This window comes from Puma concolor, chromosome B4, assembly GCF_028749965.1.
Source record: "Puma concolor isolate L17-30 chromosome B4, mPumCon1.1.hap2, whole genome shotgun sequence".
NCBI lineage: Eukaryota > Metazoa > Chordata > Mammalia > Carnivora > Felidae > Puma > Puma concolor.
In genome coordinates this window covers 15,329,457-15,343,962 of record NC_141673.1, presented here as the reverse complement: position 1 = coordinate 15,343,962, position 14,506 = coordinate 15,329,457, and the positions used below count along the sequence as shown (strand labels likewise).

The 14,506-nt window shown below is 50.7% G+C and overlaps 1 protein-coding gene across 1 annotated transcript in view; it reads left to right on the top strand.

Moving 5' to 3' along the window:
- Positions 1 to 1,529: 1,529 nt before the first annotated feature.
- The window catches only part of ABTB3 (ankyrin repeat and BTB domain containing 3), a 318,626-nt gene continuing 305,649 nt past the window's right edge, over positions 1,530 to 14,506 (top strand). The window contains exon 1 of the mRNA XM_086712439.1: positions 1,530 to 3,214. Within this exon, the coding sequence (XP_086568565.1) occupies positions 2,077 to 3,214 (1,138 nt within the window). The 5' untranslated portion in view covers positions 1,530 to 2,076. The remainder of the gene's footprint in view (positions 3,215 to 14,506) is intronic.

The following is a 14,506-nucleotide window of genomic DNA, read 5'->3' as shown; positions in this document are numbered from 1 at the left end:
CTGGAAGGCAATGGGGAGCCTTTGAATTTTTTTTTTTTTTTCAAGAAAGGAATGACAAGGTCAGAAATGGGCTTTTGGAAGATCCTGGACTGGATGGTTTGGAGAAGGAAGAGGCAGGAGAGAAGAACAGGCGGTAGAATATTATAATAGTCAACGTGAAAAGTGATGAGTATATGTACTCATGTACTCATGTACTCATGTAGCTACAGAGGGTAGTGGTTTGTTGGGGGCGAAGGGATGAGTGGATTGGGGATGATCGATTAGAGAAACATCAGACGATCTATGGGGTTATCTGGGAAAGTCCATTTGAACCAACAGTTCGAACGCATGTCCTTCCTTCCTTTATCCACCCATTTACAGCACACATTTACTGAGTGACTATTTTGTGACAGGCCTATGCACAGTGAACCCCTTGGCCAGTGTGCAATCTAGAAACATTATCATATTGTGACGACCTAGTGTTAAAAGGGCCCAGAAATCAACAGCTTCAGAATGGGGGTAGGCAGGTGAAGTCCCCAGGTGGGTACTGGGGGATCTGGACTACCTTTCTGTAGGAGGGGACTTCTAAGCTGAAGGAAGAGGGTCCAGAACCTCAGGCAGAGACATTGTGTGGGAGCTGGGAATCCCCTGGTGGGAAGGGTATCAATTCTGCCCTGGTGGGTAGAGACAAATAAACAAGCCCATGACATTTGATACAACTGCAGCTAAGTCATGCATACATGTGATATCTTTCTTTAGTCAAAAAACAAACCTCTCATCCGTGCAAATTTACCCTTTTAAGGCTGAGCTGTCTGGAACTACATGCACCATGATGGCAAAGTGGGACTGGAGCCTTCCCTCCAGCCCACCACCACCCGGGCCTTTGAAGGATGGGTGCAGGGTCGTCCTTCTGGCTATTGGAAAGAACCTAGTTCATGTGCCCTGGTGACAGGTGGCTCAGGTCCTGAGATTCAGCCTTCTAGTGGTATCCATCGCCCTGGCCTCTCAGCTAGCTGGCCTGGTTTCTAACCTTCCCTCCACGTTGAGGCGAACTAGGGCTGAAAGAGGGCCGCATTAATTGGTATGGGGACCCAAAGATGGGGGAAGGGTAGAGGAAGAAAAAACAGGCTTTGCGTATGAAAGAAAAAAAAAGTGAAATCCGAAACTCAGGGGCAGGAAGTGACCCCAGGCAGACACTTTGTGAACCACTGGCGGGTAGCACACCTCGGTGGGTGGGGGTCACCTGCCCAACCTACCACCCTCCCGTCCTGGTACCAAAGCCAGGAGACTGAGGGGCAGGGACAGCAGCAGAGGGACAGTATCCGCGGCTGTTCGTTCCCACAGACCCCCCGTAATTGCCGTGCCGCTGCCCCCCACTTCCTGCAGCCTTGGTCACCGCCGGGGGCGTGTGTGAGGGGCGGGGCTACGTCGAGCAGAGGAATTAAAAAAAAAAAAAAGGGGGAGCTAATTAGCATCCTCTATTCCCATTGGCTCTCCGTCGGCCCTGCTTTACATACGCCCGCCCTGCTGGCTGCCAGGGTGTTGCGGGGTTCGGCAGGGTTTGCAGCCGCCGCGGTAACTGCTGCGCTTCAGTGCAGGGCGGGCTGGCGCTCTAGCGAACCTCGGGCCGGGAGCCCGAAGCCGGGAGCCGGGAACCGGGAGCCCGGACCCCGGAGCCAGCTGCCGGCAGAGCTGCTGCTGCGGCGGCATCTGAGTCCATTTCCGTCCTACGAACACTGAGGTCGGCGTCCTGCGGCTTCTGCGCTCAGCAGGGCCCAGGGAGGAGCGGGTCAGACACTTTTTATTTTATTTTGGAAGAAAGGGGCGAGTCCGGCGTGAGCTTTCCTCCCGGCCTCGCTCGCTCCCCAGTGCGCCCCAGCTCCCGCCCGGGCTCTGGAAGATGACTTCGGGGTCTGCCCGGTGTCTACCAGCGGCGGCGGCGGCGGCCCGGGGAAGCAGCCGAAAGTAGTAACACTTGGTAGTAGCGGCTGGTGGAAAAGTGAACCGAAGCAGCGCGGACTCGGCTCTCCCCGCGCGCCGGCTCCCGCTGCTCTCGCTGCTCCTTCCCTGGCGGCCGCAGCATGAAGTGGCGCAGCGATGGCCAGGAGAGGTAAGAAGCCTGTGGTGCGGACCCTGGAGGATCTGACGCTGGACTCGGGTTATGGTGGCGCGGCGGACTCGGTGCGCTCCTCCAACTTGTCCCTGTGCTGTTCCGACTCGCACCCGGCGTCTCCGTATGGCGGGAGCTGCTGGCCGCCTCTAGCTGACTCCATGCACAGCCGGCACAACAGCTTTGACACCGTCAACACTGCCCTGGTGGAAGACTCCGAGGGGCTGGACTGCGCCGGCCAGCACTGTTCGCGGCTGCTGCCGGACCTCGACGAGGTCCCCTGGACCCTCCAGGAGCTGGAGGCGCTGCTGCTGCGCTCGCGGGATCCCCGGGCAGGCCCGGCGGCCCCCGGCGGCCTGCCCAAAGACGCGCTGGCCAAGCTGTCGACGCTGGTGAGCCGGGCGCTGGTACGCATCGCCAAAGAGGCGCAGCGCCTGAGCCTGCGCTTCGCTAAGTGCACCAAGTACGAGATCCAGAGCGCCATGGAGATCGTGCTGTCCTGGGGCCTGGCGGCGCACTGCACGGCGGCCGCGCTGGCCGCGCTGTCCCTCTACAACATGAGCAGTGCCGGCGGCGATCGCCTGGGCCGCGGCAAGTCTGCGCGATGCGGCCTCACCTTCTCTGTGGGCCGCGTGTACCGCTGGATGGTGGACAGCCGCGTGGCGCTGCGCATCCACGAACACGCCGCCATCTACCTGACAGCCTGCATGGAGAGCCTCTTCCGGGACATCTACTCGAGGGTCGTGGCCTCCGGACTGCCCCGGAGCTGCAGCGGCCCTGGCCCGGGCTCCAGCTCCGGCCCAGGCCCGAGCTCGGGCCCCGGCACGGCCCCCGCGGCGGATAAGGAGCGGGAGGCGCCGGGAGGGGGAGCGGCGAGCGGCGGCGCCTGCAGCGCAGCCAGCAGCGCCAGCGGGGGCAGCAGCTGTTGCGCCCCGCCGGCCGCCGCTGCTGCCGCCGCAGCCCCACCGGCAGCCGCCGCCAACCACCACCATCACCACCACCACGCACTCCACGAGGCGCCCAGGTTCACCGTGGAAACGCTGGAGCACACAGTCAACAACGACTCCGAGATCTGGGGGCTCCTGCAGCCCTACCAGCACCTCATCTGCGGGAAGAATGCCAGCGGTAAGTGGCCGCGCGGGTGCCGCCTCCTCCCACCCAACCCCTCCAACTCCGGTTGCAAGTTTGCCTCGCTCCCTCCCCCCCGCGTCGTTCTGGCCACCCACTGCTGTCCCAGGCCTCTGAGAGGACCGCAGAGCTGGAGGCGGCCCGAAACTCGTCTGTTCACCCCCGCGCTAGGAATCCGCGTACTTTACGCGCGTGGCTCCTAAGGTTCCGAAGTCCCGGAGCGCACAGTTCTGCCCCTACTGCAGGGCGGGGCGGCGGCTGCCGCCTGCTGACTGTGGGAAGAACCCATCACCATGTGGGGGCACAGGTTTGATCATTTGCCCCTAGTACGTATTTCTGCCATAGCCCTGTGCTTTGTTTTGTTTTGTTTTTGACCTTGAAGATGCCAAATTCTCGGGCGCAGGACTTTGGCTGCTTAGAATTACGGAAGAGGTGCATTCCTCCTACTGCCGACCAGTTCTCATACTTCCCTGCGCCCTCGGGGACCCTATCTGGGCGCGGGTGTAGGAGAGGCCCCGCGGCCGTCAAGGCAGAACAGTGGAGAGATCGCTTGGCCTAGAAACTGTGGGGGAGAGGTGTGTGTGGTGAGAGGGTCGAGCGGGAAGACTTCTAGATCCCAAGTTTTCCCGGGGCAGTTTTTGGAGGCTAGAGCGCACAGCTGGTGGGTGCTGCTCGACGGACACCCCCTTCCTCAATATCCGACCTTCCAGCTCCTGCCTCTCTCCGTTCCCTGTGGCAGGGAGCTGCAACTGTCACCACTTGCCTTAAGGAGCGCCACTCGAGACCCGGGCAGGATGGGAGTGGGGCGGGGTTCTGGAGGGGGCTGTCAGTTTAGGGCGTCGTTTCCAGCAGGTTCTGTCATCCCCTCCCACAACCCCCGTTTTGGAGGCGGGAGCTGGGTGGGTTTGAACCTGCAGTTCTGGCGGTGGAGGGGGTGGGGCCGGGGGCTCTTGTTTTCGAGAGCTCGAGCTGGCGGTCCTGCCTGTCTGCGAAAGCCAGAGCTAGACACTTCAAAGCTTCAGTTTTCCACAGGAAATGGTAGAAGCGTAACTGGAGACTCTAAAAGCGAAATAAAACTTTGCTACATATTCGGTGGTTTGGCCGGAGATTGCGTGGTTGGAGCTGAAATGCAGTCTTTCTGGGTAGATTTCATTCATGTTGCTGCCTGTCGGTTTCCCGGGGGCTGAAGGAAAGATGCGGCGGGCGCGGCCCGGCCTCTGGGGGTGCCAAGTGTGTGCTTGTGAGTGTGTGCGTGTGTATGTTAAATGTGTCTAAGTGTGCGCAGGAGAGGGCAGGCGCGCGGGGCTCCAGCAAAAGCCCTTTGGAAACTGGCCCTCCAGCTCTCGGTCCTTTCACCTGGTTTTGATCATCGTTGGGGGAGGAGAAGGAAGGAGCAAAGTGGGCGTGGGGGAGGGGGAGGGGCGGGATCGCGACTTCCGCGTTGATCCGGAGACTCTCGAGGATCTCCTGGCCAGAGCCCTTCCCACCCTGCTGCCAGCCGAGGGCGCAGAGGCTCCCCCTTACCTCCCCCCCAAACACACATGAAATCCTGACCGAGGCGGAAACCTGCAGGAGAAGGTATTATTGATTGGTCTTTGTATAAGCTTCTTCAGAAGGGGGAGGATTCACCTGAAAACCCCGGGACCTGTGGACTGGACTGCTCTGTGTATGGAAACCTACCCTCCCCCCCCCAAAAAAAAAAAAAAGCACAGAGGGCTTAATTTTCCTCCCACCAGGTGCGCCCACCTCCCCTGATCGTATCTCTCCCATTACAATCATCCTTAATTCTTACTGGCCCACCAAACCTTTAGCCCCCTGCTGGGACTGGACCTTCCTTTTAGTAATCTCTCACAGTGTTTCCTTCAGAGTAAGGAGCATTCCCCTTAGGGGGCGCCAGTCTTGGGATCTGGGAATCTGGGCAACCTGCTCCACCCGCGTCTTTGCCATTCTCTCGAAGTTAAGACTTTAGCTGACTCTCTTTCTTGGGCCTCAAGTTTCTTCATCTGTAAAATAAGGGCGTCCTGTAGCTCTGTCTGTGTTAGTAACCTCTAAATTTTTTTCAAATTGGTTTTACTTTTATGATCTTTAACATCTTTTAAAGACAGTGTTTGTGTTTATCCTTTTCGGAGTGAGTATAATTTAAGGAAGGAGAAGACCACAGAGTTGGTTTTGGGCAGGGTGAGTGTGTGGTGATTGGGGTTTGCAGCCATCCTAGCGTTTACCACACCACAGAGTTTAACTCCTGGGTGTCGGGGCCCCTTCAGCCATTTCTTAGTATGAGATATACTGTAATTTCACTGTGATCTATCTCTTTTCTTTGAGCTTGTTTAAAATGGCAGGTCATTTATGCAGAAGAGAAAGGAATGAGCAATTAATTTCTTAGGTATCTGAAACATACATTAAACATCAAACCTATTAAACTGTTTTGCATGGCAGTCTTTCTGCTCTGCCGGCCTTATTAAGGAGCCCAGTCCTCACATGATCGATTTTTTCCCCCTTTAACTCCGCAGCATCGCTTATTTCATTTGTGAATTCATTTATTCGTCAATATTTATTGAGCTGTTAGTAAATTTAAGGACTGCGCAAATATGCAGTACACAGGTAATAACGGCCAACATATATCCAGCGCTATTCAGATGACCCATTTGATCTTCAGCATTCCCTTGAAAAGCTACTGCTGTTATCCCCATTATACAGAGGAGGAACTGAGGCACAAGGAACCTAACTGTGTTGCTCTTAGGCCATCCAACCCAGTTGAACAGAGACCCTTTACAGCCTGGCAGTCTTTCTGTCCCAACACATTACTCTTGTTGTTTCTTTCAAACTGAACTGGGCCGTACTAGATTATTACATTTTTATAATCTCTACCAAAGTCTAAGGGAGCACCTGGTACACAGCTGGAGCTTATTAGATGTCTGTTAACACCTAGCATATATAAGATGCTGAGTACTATTTGTTGAATGAATGTAAGAGGCCCATTAAATCTTTGGGATTTAAAATTTACCCATCAGCATCTATAATCAACTCTCTAAAGGCCTCTGAAGTCAGACTTCCTGCTGCTTGAATTTCAAGGCTGTCCTGTTCTAGCCGTGTGTTCTTAGGCATGTTACCTAACCTCTCTGAGCCCCATTTTCTTCATCTGTAAAGTAGAGGTAATTATTAGGATTAAATGAGATTGCGTGTATAAAGGCATTACACTCTGGTGCCTGACACATGGTAGGGGCCAAAATGGTCATGGTAGTTGTGATAATCCAGGCACAGTGGTATCACACATCTTTATCTCATCCAAATGAACAACTCTCTGGTGTGGACAGAGCCAGCAAGGTACAGGATTTTACTTGGATCCCCCTTCCCAAAATTCCCAAAGTCAAATAATTCATTGCACCCATCTCACGGGTTGGCTCCATGGGCTCAGCCCCCACTGCCAAGGTCACAAAAGATTGTTTTGGTCAAAAGAAAGTAGCTTATTTTATTTGCTGTATTTTTTATTTTTTTAATGTTTGTTTATTATTTTGAGAGAGCGAGAGCGTGAGCAGGGGAGGGGCAGAGAGAGAGGAAGACACAGAATCCGAAGCAGGTTCCAGGCTCTGAGCTGTCAGCACAGAGCCCGATGCGAGGCTCGAACCCACAAATGGTGAGATTATGACCTGAGCCAAAGTCTGCTGCTTAACCAACTGAACCACCTAGGCACCCCTTATTTTTAAATAAGCTGTATTATTTTTAAAAAGGCATGCTTAGTGAAGTGCTAGGGAACTTTCCAGGTAATAGAGTTCAGAGGTATATGCATTTGTTGAAATGGCATTGCACTGTAAACTTAAGAATGTGTGTTTCACTATATTTTAAAATGTACTTTAGTAAAAACAAACAAACAAACAAACAAACAAAGACATTAAGGAAAAAAAGATAGACATCCTTGACTGAAATTTTGTTGTAATGCAGAGAGAGTTTGAAGGGAAGACTGGAAGAGGCAGTGTGGTGTGATGAAAGGGATAAGGACTTTATACTGGGAAAGACTTAGCCTCGTATATCAGCTCTGCTGCTTTCCAGAAAATGACTTAATTTTGCTGAATTTGGTTTTCTCATCTGCACAGTGAGGATTACCAAAACAAACAAAAAAGGCATTAAAAAAAAGGGAAGAAAATCCAAATCTACCACATACAGTGATTAAAGGATTAAATCAGATCAAGTATGTGAAAACACCTGTCACATAGTAGGCACTTAGCAATAATGACTTCCTTAAAAAACTGATTATTCAGGCTGCTGATTTTGAATAGTCTCTTTCATTCAAGAATCCCAAATCACTTTATAAACATTAATTAACATGGGCCCCATCCCCGGCAACACTGGCTTGGTGGGTAGGATGATTTTCAGGTCTTTTTCTTCGCCATTGCCCCCTTAGATTCTGTTGTGCACTAAATGGCTTACTCAGCAGTTTTCCTGTCCCCTATCTGGTCATGCTGTTCCATGGTGCAGTGTTGCTGTGCTGGACAAAAATGTCACAGAAGAAACCTAGCTTCTTCCAAAGAATAGCAAAACTATCTCAAGAGTCAGCCACGGCAGCGTCTGTGCTCACAGAGCACGTTTTTAATTAACTAGCTGAATGTAAATGAAAACTTGGAATTTGGGTCAATGGAGGGTTATTTGGTTTCCTATGCAGACTTGCCAGTTCAGTGCTGGGGCATTTGCAAGTAGGGTGTTTCATGGAACAGAAAATAAAAATAACAGCAAAATAAAATGAGGAGGGATCAACCCGGAGACCTGGTGTCAGGAGCCACATGCTGATGGCTTTTGAATAGGAGGAAGGCCTCCAATTCTGGGTCTATCATGATTAGTGACCTTGAGCCAGGCACCAAAATCACCTCTAAAGTTGGTCTGATTATCGTCTACCGAGAGGTCTGACTTCGAAGTTAGGCACACCCATAACTTGCAAGCTTTCCTATCAGTAAAATGGGTATTCTAATAATAGCTACAGTTATGTAGTGCTTATTACATGCCAGGCATGGTTTCTCTTTATTATAAGCATTATAATCACATTCGCTGTTATAAAAGACAACCCCCAAATCTCAGGAATTTAACATAATAGAAGGTTGTTTCTTACTTGCTCAAGTCTGATTGGGAGAGGAGTGATGGGGGAGGAGAAGGAGGGTCAGTTAGGTACCAAGATTGATGGGTTTGGCTTTCTTTACCTTCAGTATGTGGCCTTCAGGGCCACACTTGGACATTCATCTAGCCAATAGGTAGAGAAAGGAGAGAGTAGAGATCTTACGAAAGGTGTTACGGGCTAAGCCTGGAAGGGATCTCCATTGTTTGTGCTTATGTATCCTTGGCCAGATGTGCCAGGGTTTCTCCAGCCACCAGATATCTGTGTGTATCCTTCTTCTCTCACTTAAAACATGTTCCCCTTCCCAAGGGAGGACACTAATATTCTGTGCAGTCATTGCTTGCAGAGGAAAGTTGAGGATCTTTGGGTGAAGCTGAGTTCTAGCCATTGGATTGTGTATGGCTTCTCATGGTCCAGGGAGCCATGAGCCAACAGAGACATGTTATCTGCCCCTCTGCATCCATATCCCACATTGGAAAGGGCAGGGTAGTCGCAGTAAAACTCCCACTAGGAGAAAGCAGCAGTGGAAGACACACACAAGTCATTGGGTTAGTTCTTCTGAAACCTTGGCAAGCAGGCACTGTGTAGTTGTGCCCTGGAAATGGGTGATGTTCCTTGCTTAAGCCCTGAGTCTGCTTCGGGGAGAAATTTCCTGGTTTCTTGTTCTCCATGCTCCTGGCTCTGCCTTGTGGTGGGAGGATTGTCTTTGTCCATTTTTTTTTCTTGGCCCTTCCTGAAGCAGGTCCTGAGGGGTATGACCAACCTGAAGCTCTAAATCTTTTGTAACCTAGTTCCTTCCTGCCCTTGAACTTCGAGGGGCCCAAGGATTGTTTTAATGCTGTAACAGTAAAAGGTTTTTAAAATGCACGCTTAGAGATTTTGCCAATGCAGTTCTCTTAACAACTTAGTAGGATTTTCATCAGTGACATCAAATGTGCCGATAGCCACACCCATAGTCATTTCCTAGAGCTAATTATCAAACTGGATTATTTCTTCACTTTCTTACCTGGATACCTTTCTTTATCTCCCCTTAATGACAGCTACCTTGCAGCCACCAGGCTTACGCGGAAGCTTATACCCTTAATCTGATCATTTGTTTCACTTAAAAGTCTTCTCAGTCTTTACTCTTATTGTTTGGGGTCTAGAAGTCATTGTCTTTTTCAGCTCCTCTTTCTTACTAATGCCTTGCTAAACTCAGCCAGGAGCAATAAAGCAAACTATTACCATTTTTTTTTTTTTTTCCTAAACATCTTTCTCTAGAGCCTATAGGCTCAGTTGGCCCAGTTTCTGCCTCTGAGTCGTCCTAGGTGACAGTTAACATTTTACCACTGTCCAACATGAGGCTGTCCAGTTTCCCAGGCCCTACTATCTGACTTCTAAGCCAGGTCCACATATTTAGGCACCCCACTTCTGGTACCAATTTCTTTAGTAGTCAGGGTGATGGTGGCTGTTAGATCAGATCAACCATAACATCTTAGTGGCTAAACACAAGAAAAGTGGTCGTCTCATTCATGTTGAGAAAAGTTGATGCCAGGTCAGGGAAGTGCTTTGTTCCACAGAAGGTGACGGAGGTTCTGCCTTCTGGAACATTTGACTCCCCAGAACTTCCATGCTCGGGGACAACAGGAGTGTGGAAGAGTGTAGGAGGTTTTTATAGGACAGTCTGGATGTGAGTATATCAACTCCTTCCACATTCCAGTGACCAGAGCTCAGTCACATGGCCTCACCTAGAAATGAGGGGGCTGGGAATTATGGGCTCTGGCAGGGTAGCCATTCCCAACTACAATTCTAGATTAGAAAGTTGAGGAACAAAAAGTTTCAAGAATCTGTCTGAGGTGACACAGCTCACAAATGGCTGGGTCAGATTTGAACCCAGGCAGTCTGGCTCTGGACTGCCCCTTAGGATATTTGTGAAGATTAAAATAATATAAAAGAAATGACACAGTGTATACAAAGTGTCTTTCCCAGTGTCTCGTGGTAAGTAAATACTTTATACCTATCATGCTTTAAGTTTATTATTATTGTTATTGTCATCCTAATCCGGAAGTGGGGTGTGGTGTGGATTCATGGTGAATCAGTATGAACCTTTTAGGCATGGGAAGAATATGAATCCAAAACGAGTGGGTGCCCTAGGAAAAGTGTATTATGTACCTGTCTTTTCCCCTCCAGCACCCCTTGCAGAGGGGCTAACACTTGCTGGGCCAGGTAGTGTACTAGCAGGGCGTTCCAGAATACTTCCCGCAGCCTTCACCCCATTTCTTGTGAAGTGCGTGTTTCCTCTTCCCATTTTACTGGGGAGGAAACCCAGGCTCAGACAGGTTCAGTGGCTGGCTGAGTTGCCATAGGTACTGAGGGGTAGAATTGGGGTTTGGGCTTCAGAACCTGTGCTCTCTGAAGGGCTACAAGCACCGTGGTGAAGATGAGCCTCTGAGGGGATCCCAGAACAGCCCAAGGGGTGTGTGGAGTGGAAGGCACAGCTTGCCTTGGTGCTGGTGCCCCTGGTTGAGGATTGCCCTTCGTGTAATATGTGATCCCAGCTCTTTTCTCAGCTCATGCTGGTTTTCCCCATCCTGGCTGCCCCGTGAGGTTGCTGTGTAGCCTCTTCAGCTGAGGCCTCGGGGCGGTGGGTGGCTTTGTGGTCTCCAGGGAACAGCTCTGTCCATACCCTGCCTAGCTGGGTCAGTAGACTCAGTGCCAGAAGGAGGGCGGGCCTTCTCACTAGAACTGCGTGCAGAAATCTGTGGCATGATGGAGAATTTGTCCTGGCCCCCCTGAGAATCCCAGGGCTGGAGTTTTCTCAGACTTTAGAGTTAGTGGACCAAGGTGTAAACTCTGGTGACCTCGGGAAAGCCAGGTAACCTTTCTGAGCCTGGGTTTCCTCATCTGTTAAATGACGATAATGGTAGTACGTCCTTATGGTGTCATCGGGAGGATGAGTTAGTTCATGTAGAAGTCCCTAGAATAGGTAGTATTGGATGTATCACAAACACTTAATGTCTGGTAGCAATTATTATTATTATCAAATGTTTAAGAGGTGCCAGCTTCCTTGCTTAAAGATCTGCTTCCTGAACCCTGCTTCATGTATTGAGTAAAAACCTTCAAACACTCTGCCAGTAACCAGGCTTCCAGGGTTTGACCACTTAACTGGTTGTATGATATCAGACAAGTTACCTAACCTCCCTGTGACTCATTCTTCCCCTTTGTTAAGTGAGAATAATAATAAAAGTGAATTCTTAGGGAAGTGTCTGACGTGTAGAAATTGCTTGATAAATGTTGGTGTTGTTTTATTATGTTCATTATGATTTTTTCTGTAGGCACTATGTTAGATGTTAAGTAACATGGTCCCTGACCTCATGGAGCTTGCAGGCCTGTAGTGAATTATTTTCATCATGAATAATCATGTAGGTATACAACTGTGATGGTTGCTACAAAGGAGAGATACCTGGGGTAGTCAGGAGTAAGGGAAGGCTTCGATGAGGATGTGAGGCTTGAGTGAAGTCGAAGAATGACCCATTTGGTTGAAAAGGTAGAAGATACTCCATGATGCAAGCAGAATGTGCAAAGGGCCTGTGGCAGAAGGGAGCATGGTAAGAAGGAGAGCAGCCAGGGTGGCTGGAATGGGAGAACAAAGTGAGGAGAGCTGGGTGGAGGTTGGACCAAGCCATCTTCCAGATTAAAGAGTCTTCTTTTCCCAAGGACACTGGAAAACCTTTGAAAAGTTTTAAGGAGGGCAGCGCTATGATCAGACTTGTGGTCTAAGAAGCTCATGTAGGCTGCAGTACTGAGAACAGGTAGGAAGGAAGGGAAAGGTGAATGTGGGAAGGCCAGTTAGATATTGTTACCAGCCCCATCCTACCCAAGAAGAATCTGAGGCTATGAGACATTTCGTAACTTGCCCAGAGTCTCTGAGGCAATGAATGCAGAGTGGGGATTTGAGCTCAAGTCTGAGGGACTTCAGATTCTCCCTTTCTCCCACCCATGTGGTAGCATTCCTGGGGAGCATTCCATTCAACCCTCACAATTTTACAGGTAGGGAAACTGAGGCTCAGAGTGAGACTCCCCTTGCCCAACGTCACAAGGTCTTACAGCAGAGCTGGAACCAGTACCCGGGCTTCTGGATTCTTAGCCCGTCTCCTATTCTCTGTGATGCATTGCTTCCTCCAGACCAGCTCACTCCTTGGGGGCAGAGAGGGCTGAGAAGCTGCGTTGTTGACAGCAGTTTTCGAGATTAATTTACAGCCAGGCTATACCATCTCCAGCTTTTACTCTGCATATCACAGTAAAAGAAATGCTAGTCCAGGAGTATGGGGGAGGTTCCCCATTCGCTTGCGACTGAGCCGACGAAAGCAGTTACTTACCGTGAAGATCAGGCGTGCTCCACGCGGAATCATATTAGCCGCTCCCCAGTGCGTTAACATCCAAAAGCAAATCGGAGAGGCAGTTTGATACCTTAAAAAACAATGCTCGTGTCAGAGGTTGAGGCTGCTTGGAATAACTGGGTTCTTTTGGGTGGCGTGTGTCATTGTTTCTTCCTAATCCCAGCCCATAGAACCACCCAGAAGTCAGGATGTGCATGCGTAGGCAGACACAAATTACCAATCTCTCTCTCTCTCTCTCTCTCTCTCTCTCTCTCTCTCTCTCTCTCTCTCTCTCTCTCTCAATGGCCTCAGAGAATTTCAAGTACTGGGGAACAGATACAGCGTTTCCTTTCCTCGGCCTCCCCTCTGGCCTCTTTTCTTGGCCTCCTGCCCCTCCTACCCCTTGCAGCCTTACCTTTGCTGACTCTGAGGGCTAGGGCCTGGGCCCACCCTTGTGAGCAACAATGGACATGGTCCTGCCCTGAGAAGCTTGCAGACCTGAAGTAGGTTTAGTTTATCCACAGATAATCACCCAAATGTAAAACTGTGCCCGTGACCGTAGCTCCTCGGCAGAGGTTCACAGGGTCGTAGGACAGAGTCTCCTCAGACTGTGGGGTGAAGTCTGGGGAGGCCCAGCTGGCCGTCCTGTGTGCCTCCAGGGGTGACTGGGGATACCAGACCTCCGGGGATCCTGGGTGGGATTGGGGGTTAAGATTCGTGGTTACCTTCCCACAGTCATGTCATCGGGGCCGGGAACGGAGCTGGGAATCTCCTCTCTCAATTCTGAATTCTGTGTGTGCCCCATTCTCTTTAGAAACCTACCCCACCCCTCCACCCACTCTCTCCATTCTGCAGCTGCCATTTTCAAGGCCAGATGCTGAGTCTCCAGATGCTTGTTCTTCCCATTCCTGGGGCGGACTGGTGTGGGTGGGAGGCTAAGCGAGTGGCCAGGTGTGGGGCGCCCCCTCTTTCTCTTCCCCTCTCCATCTCCCGGGCTCCTTCCCTCCTGGTCCTGCTGCTGCCGCTGACCCTCTTGCTGTTCCAGGTTTTCCTTTCCCTTAGCATGAGAGCTGTGGAGGAAAGAGCGACAGACCAGGAGCAAGCTGACGATTTTGCAGCCTCTGGTAGTCTCAGCATGTGGAACCCCTTGGGGCAGCTGGGAGCCTGCAGAGTGGGGGCTGGTGGTCGAAAGGGAGGGGGTGCAGGAAGGTGCCTGAACCCTCTAGCAAGTAGGAGGGCTTCTTCGGCTCAGGCCTAACCGGGTTTACATATGCTGTGTGGCCTGGGACAGGCCCCTGACCTCTCTGAACCTGTTTCTTCTTATAAGAATGGGAAATAATGATAATACTAGGTTCTGGTATTCATGCTGCCATAAGTGTCAAACAAGGCAACACTTTGGAAAACAGTAAAGCCTGGAATTTACTAATGGGAAAAGGTAACATTTACGGAGTGTTTATCACTGTATTAGGGCTTTCCTGAGAAACAGAACCAATAGGATATATAGAGATTATATATGAGGCGATTTGTTATGGGAATCAGCTCACACGGTTGTGGAAGCCAGAAAGTCCCACAATTTGCCAGAGCTAGATGGAGAACCAGAAAAGCAGATGGTATAATTCAGTCTAAATCCTGAAGCCTGGGAACCAGGGGCCACTGGCATTAAGTCCTGGAGTCCAAAGGCCTGAGAACCAGGATTTGCTGCCCTTTAGCTTCCCAGTGGCCTGTGTGAAAAGAGCCATCGTGAGCAGATACACAATTCACAGTATGATGGATGAGACAGAAATAAACTAGCTGCTGTAACTTTTCCTGAAATTTAGGCCTGAACGAAAT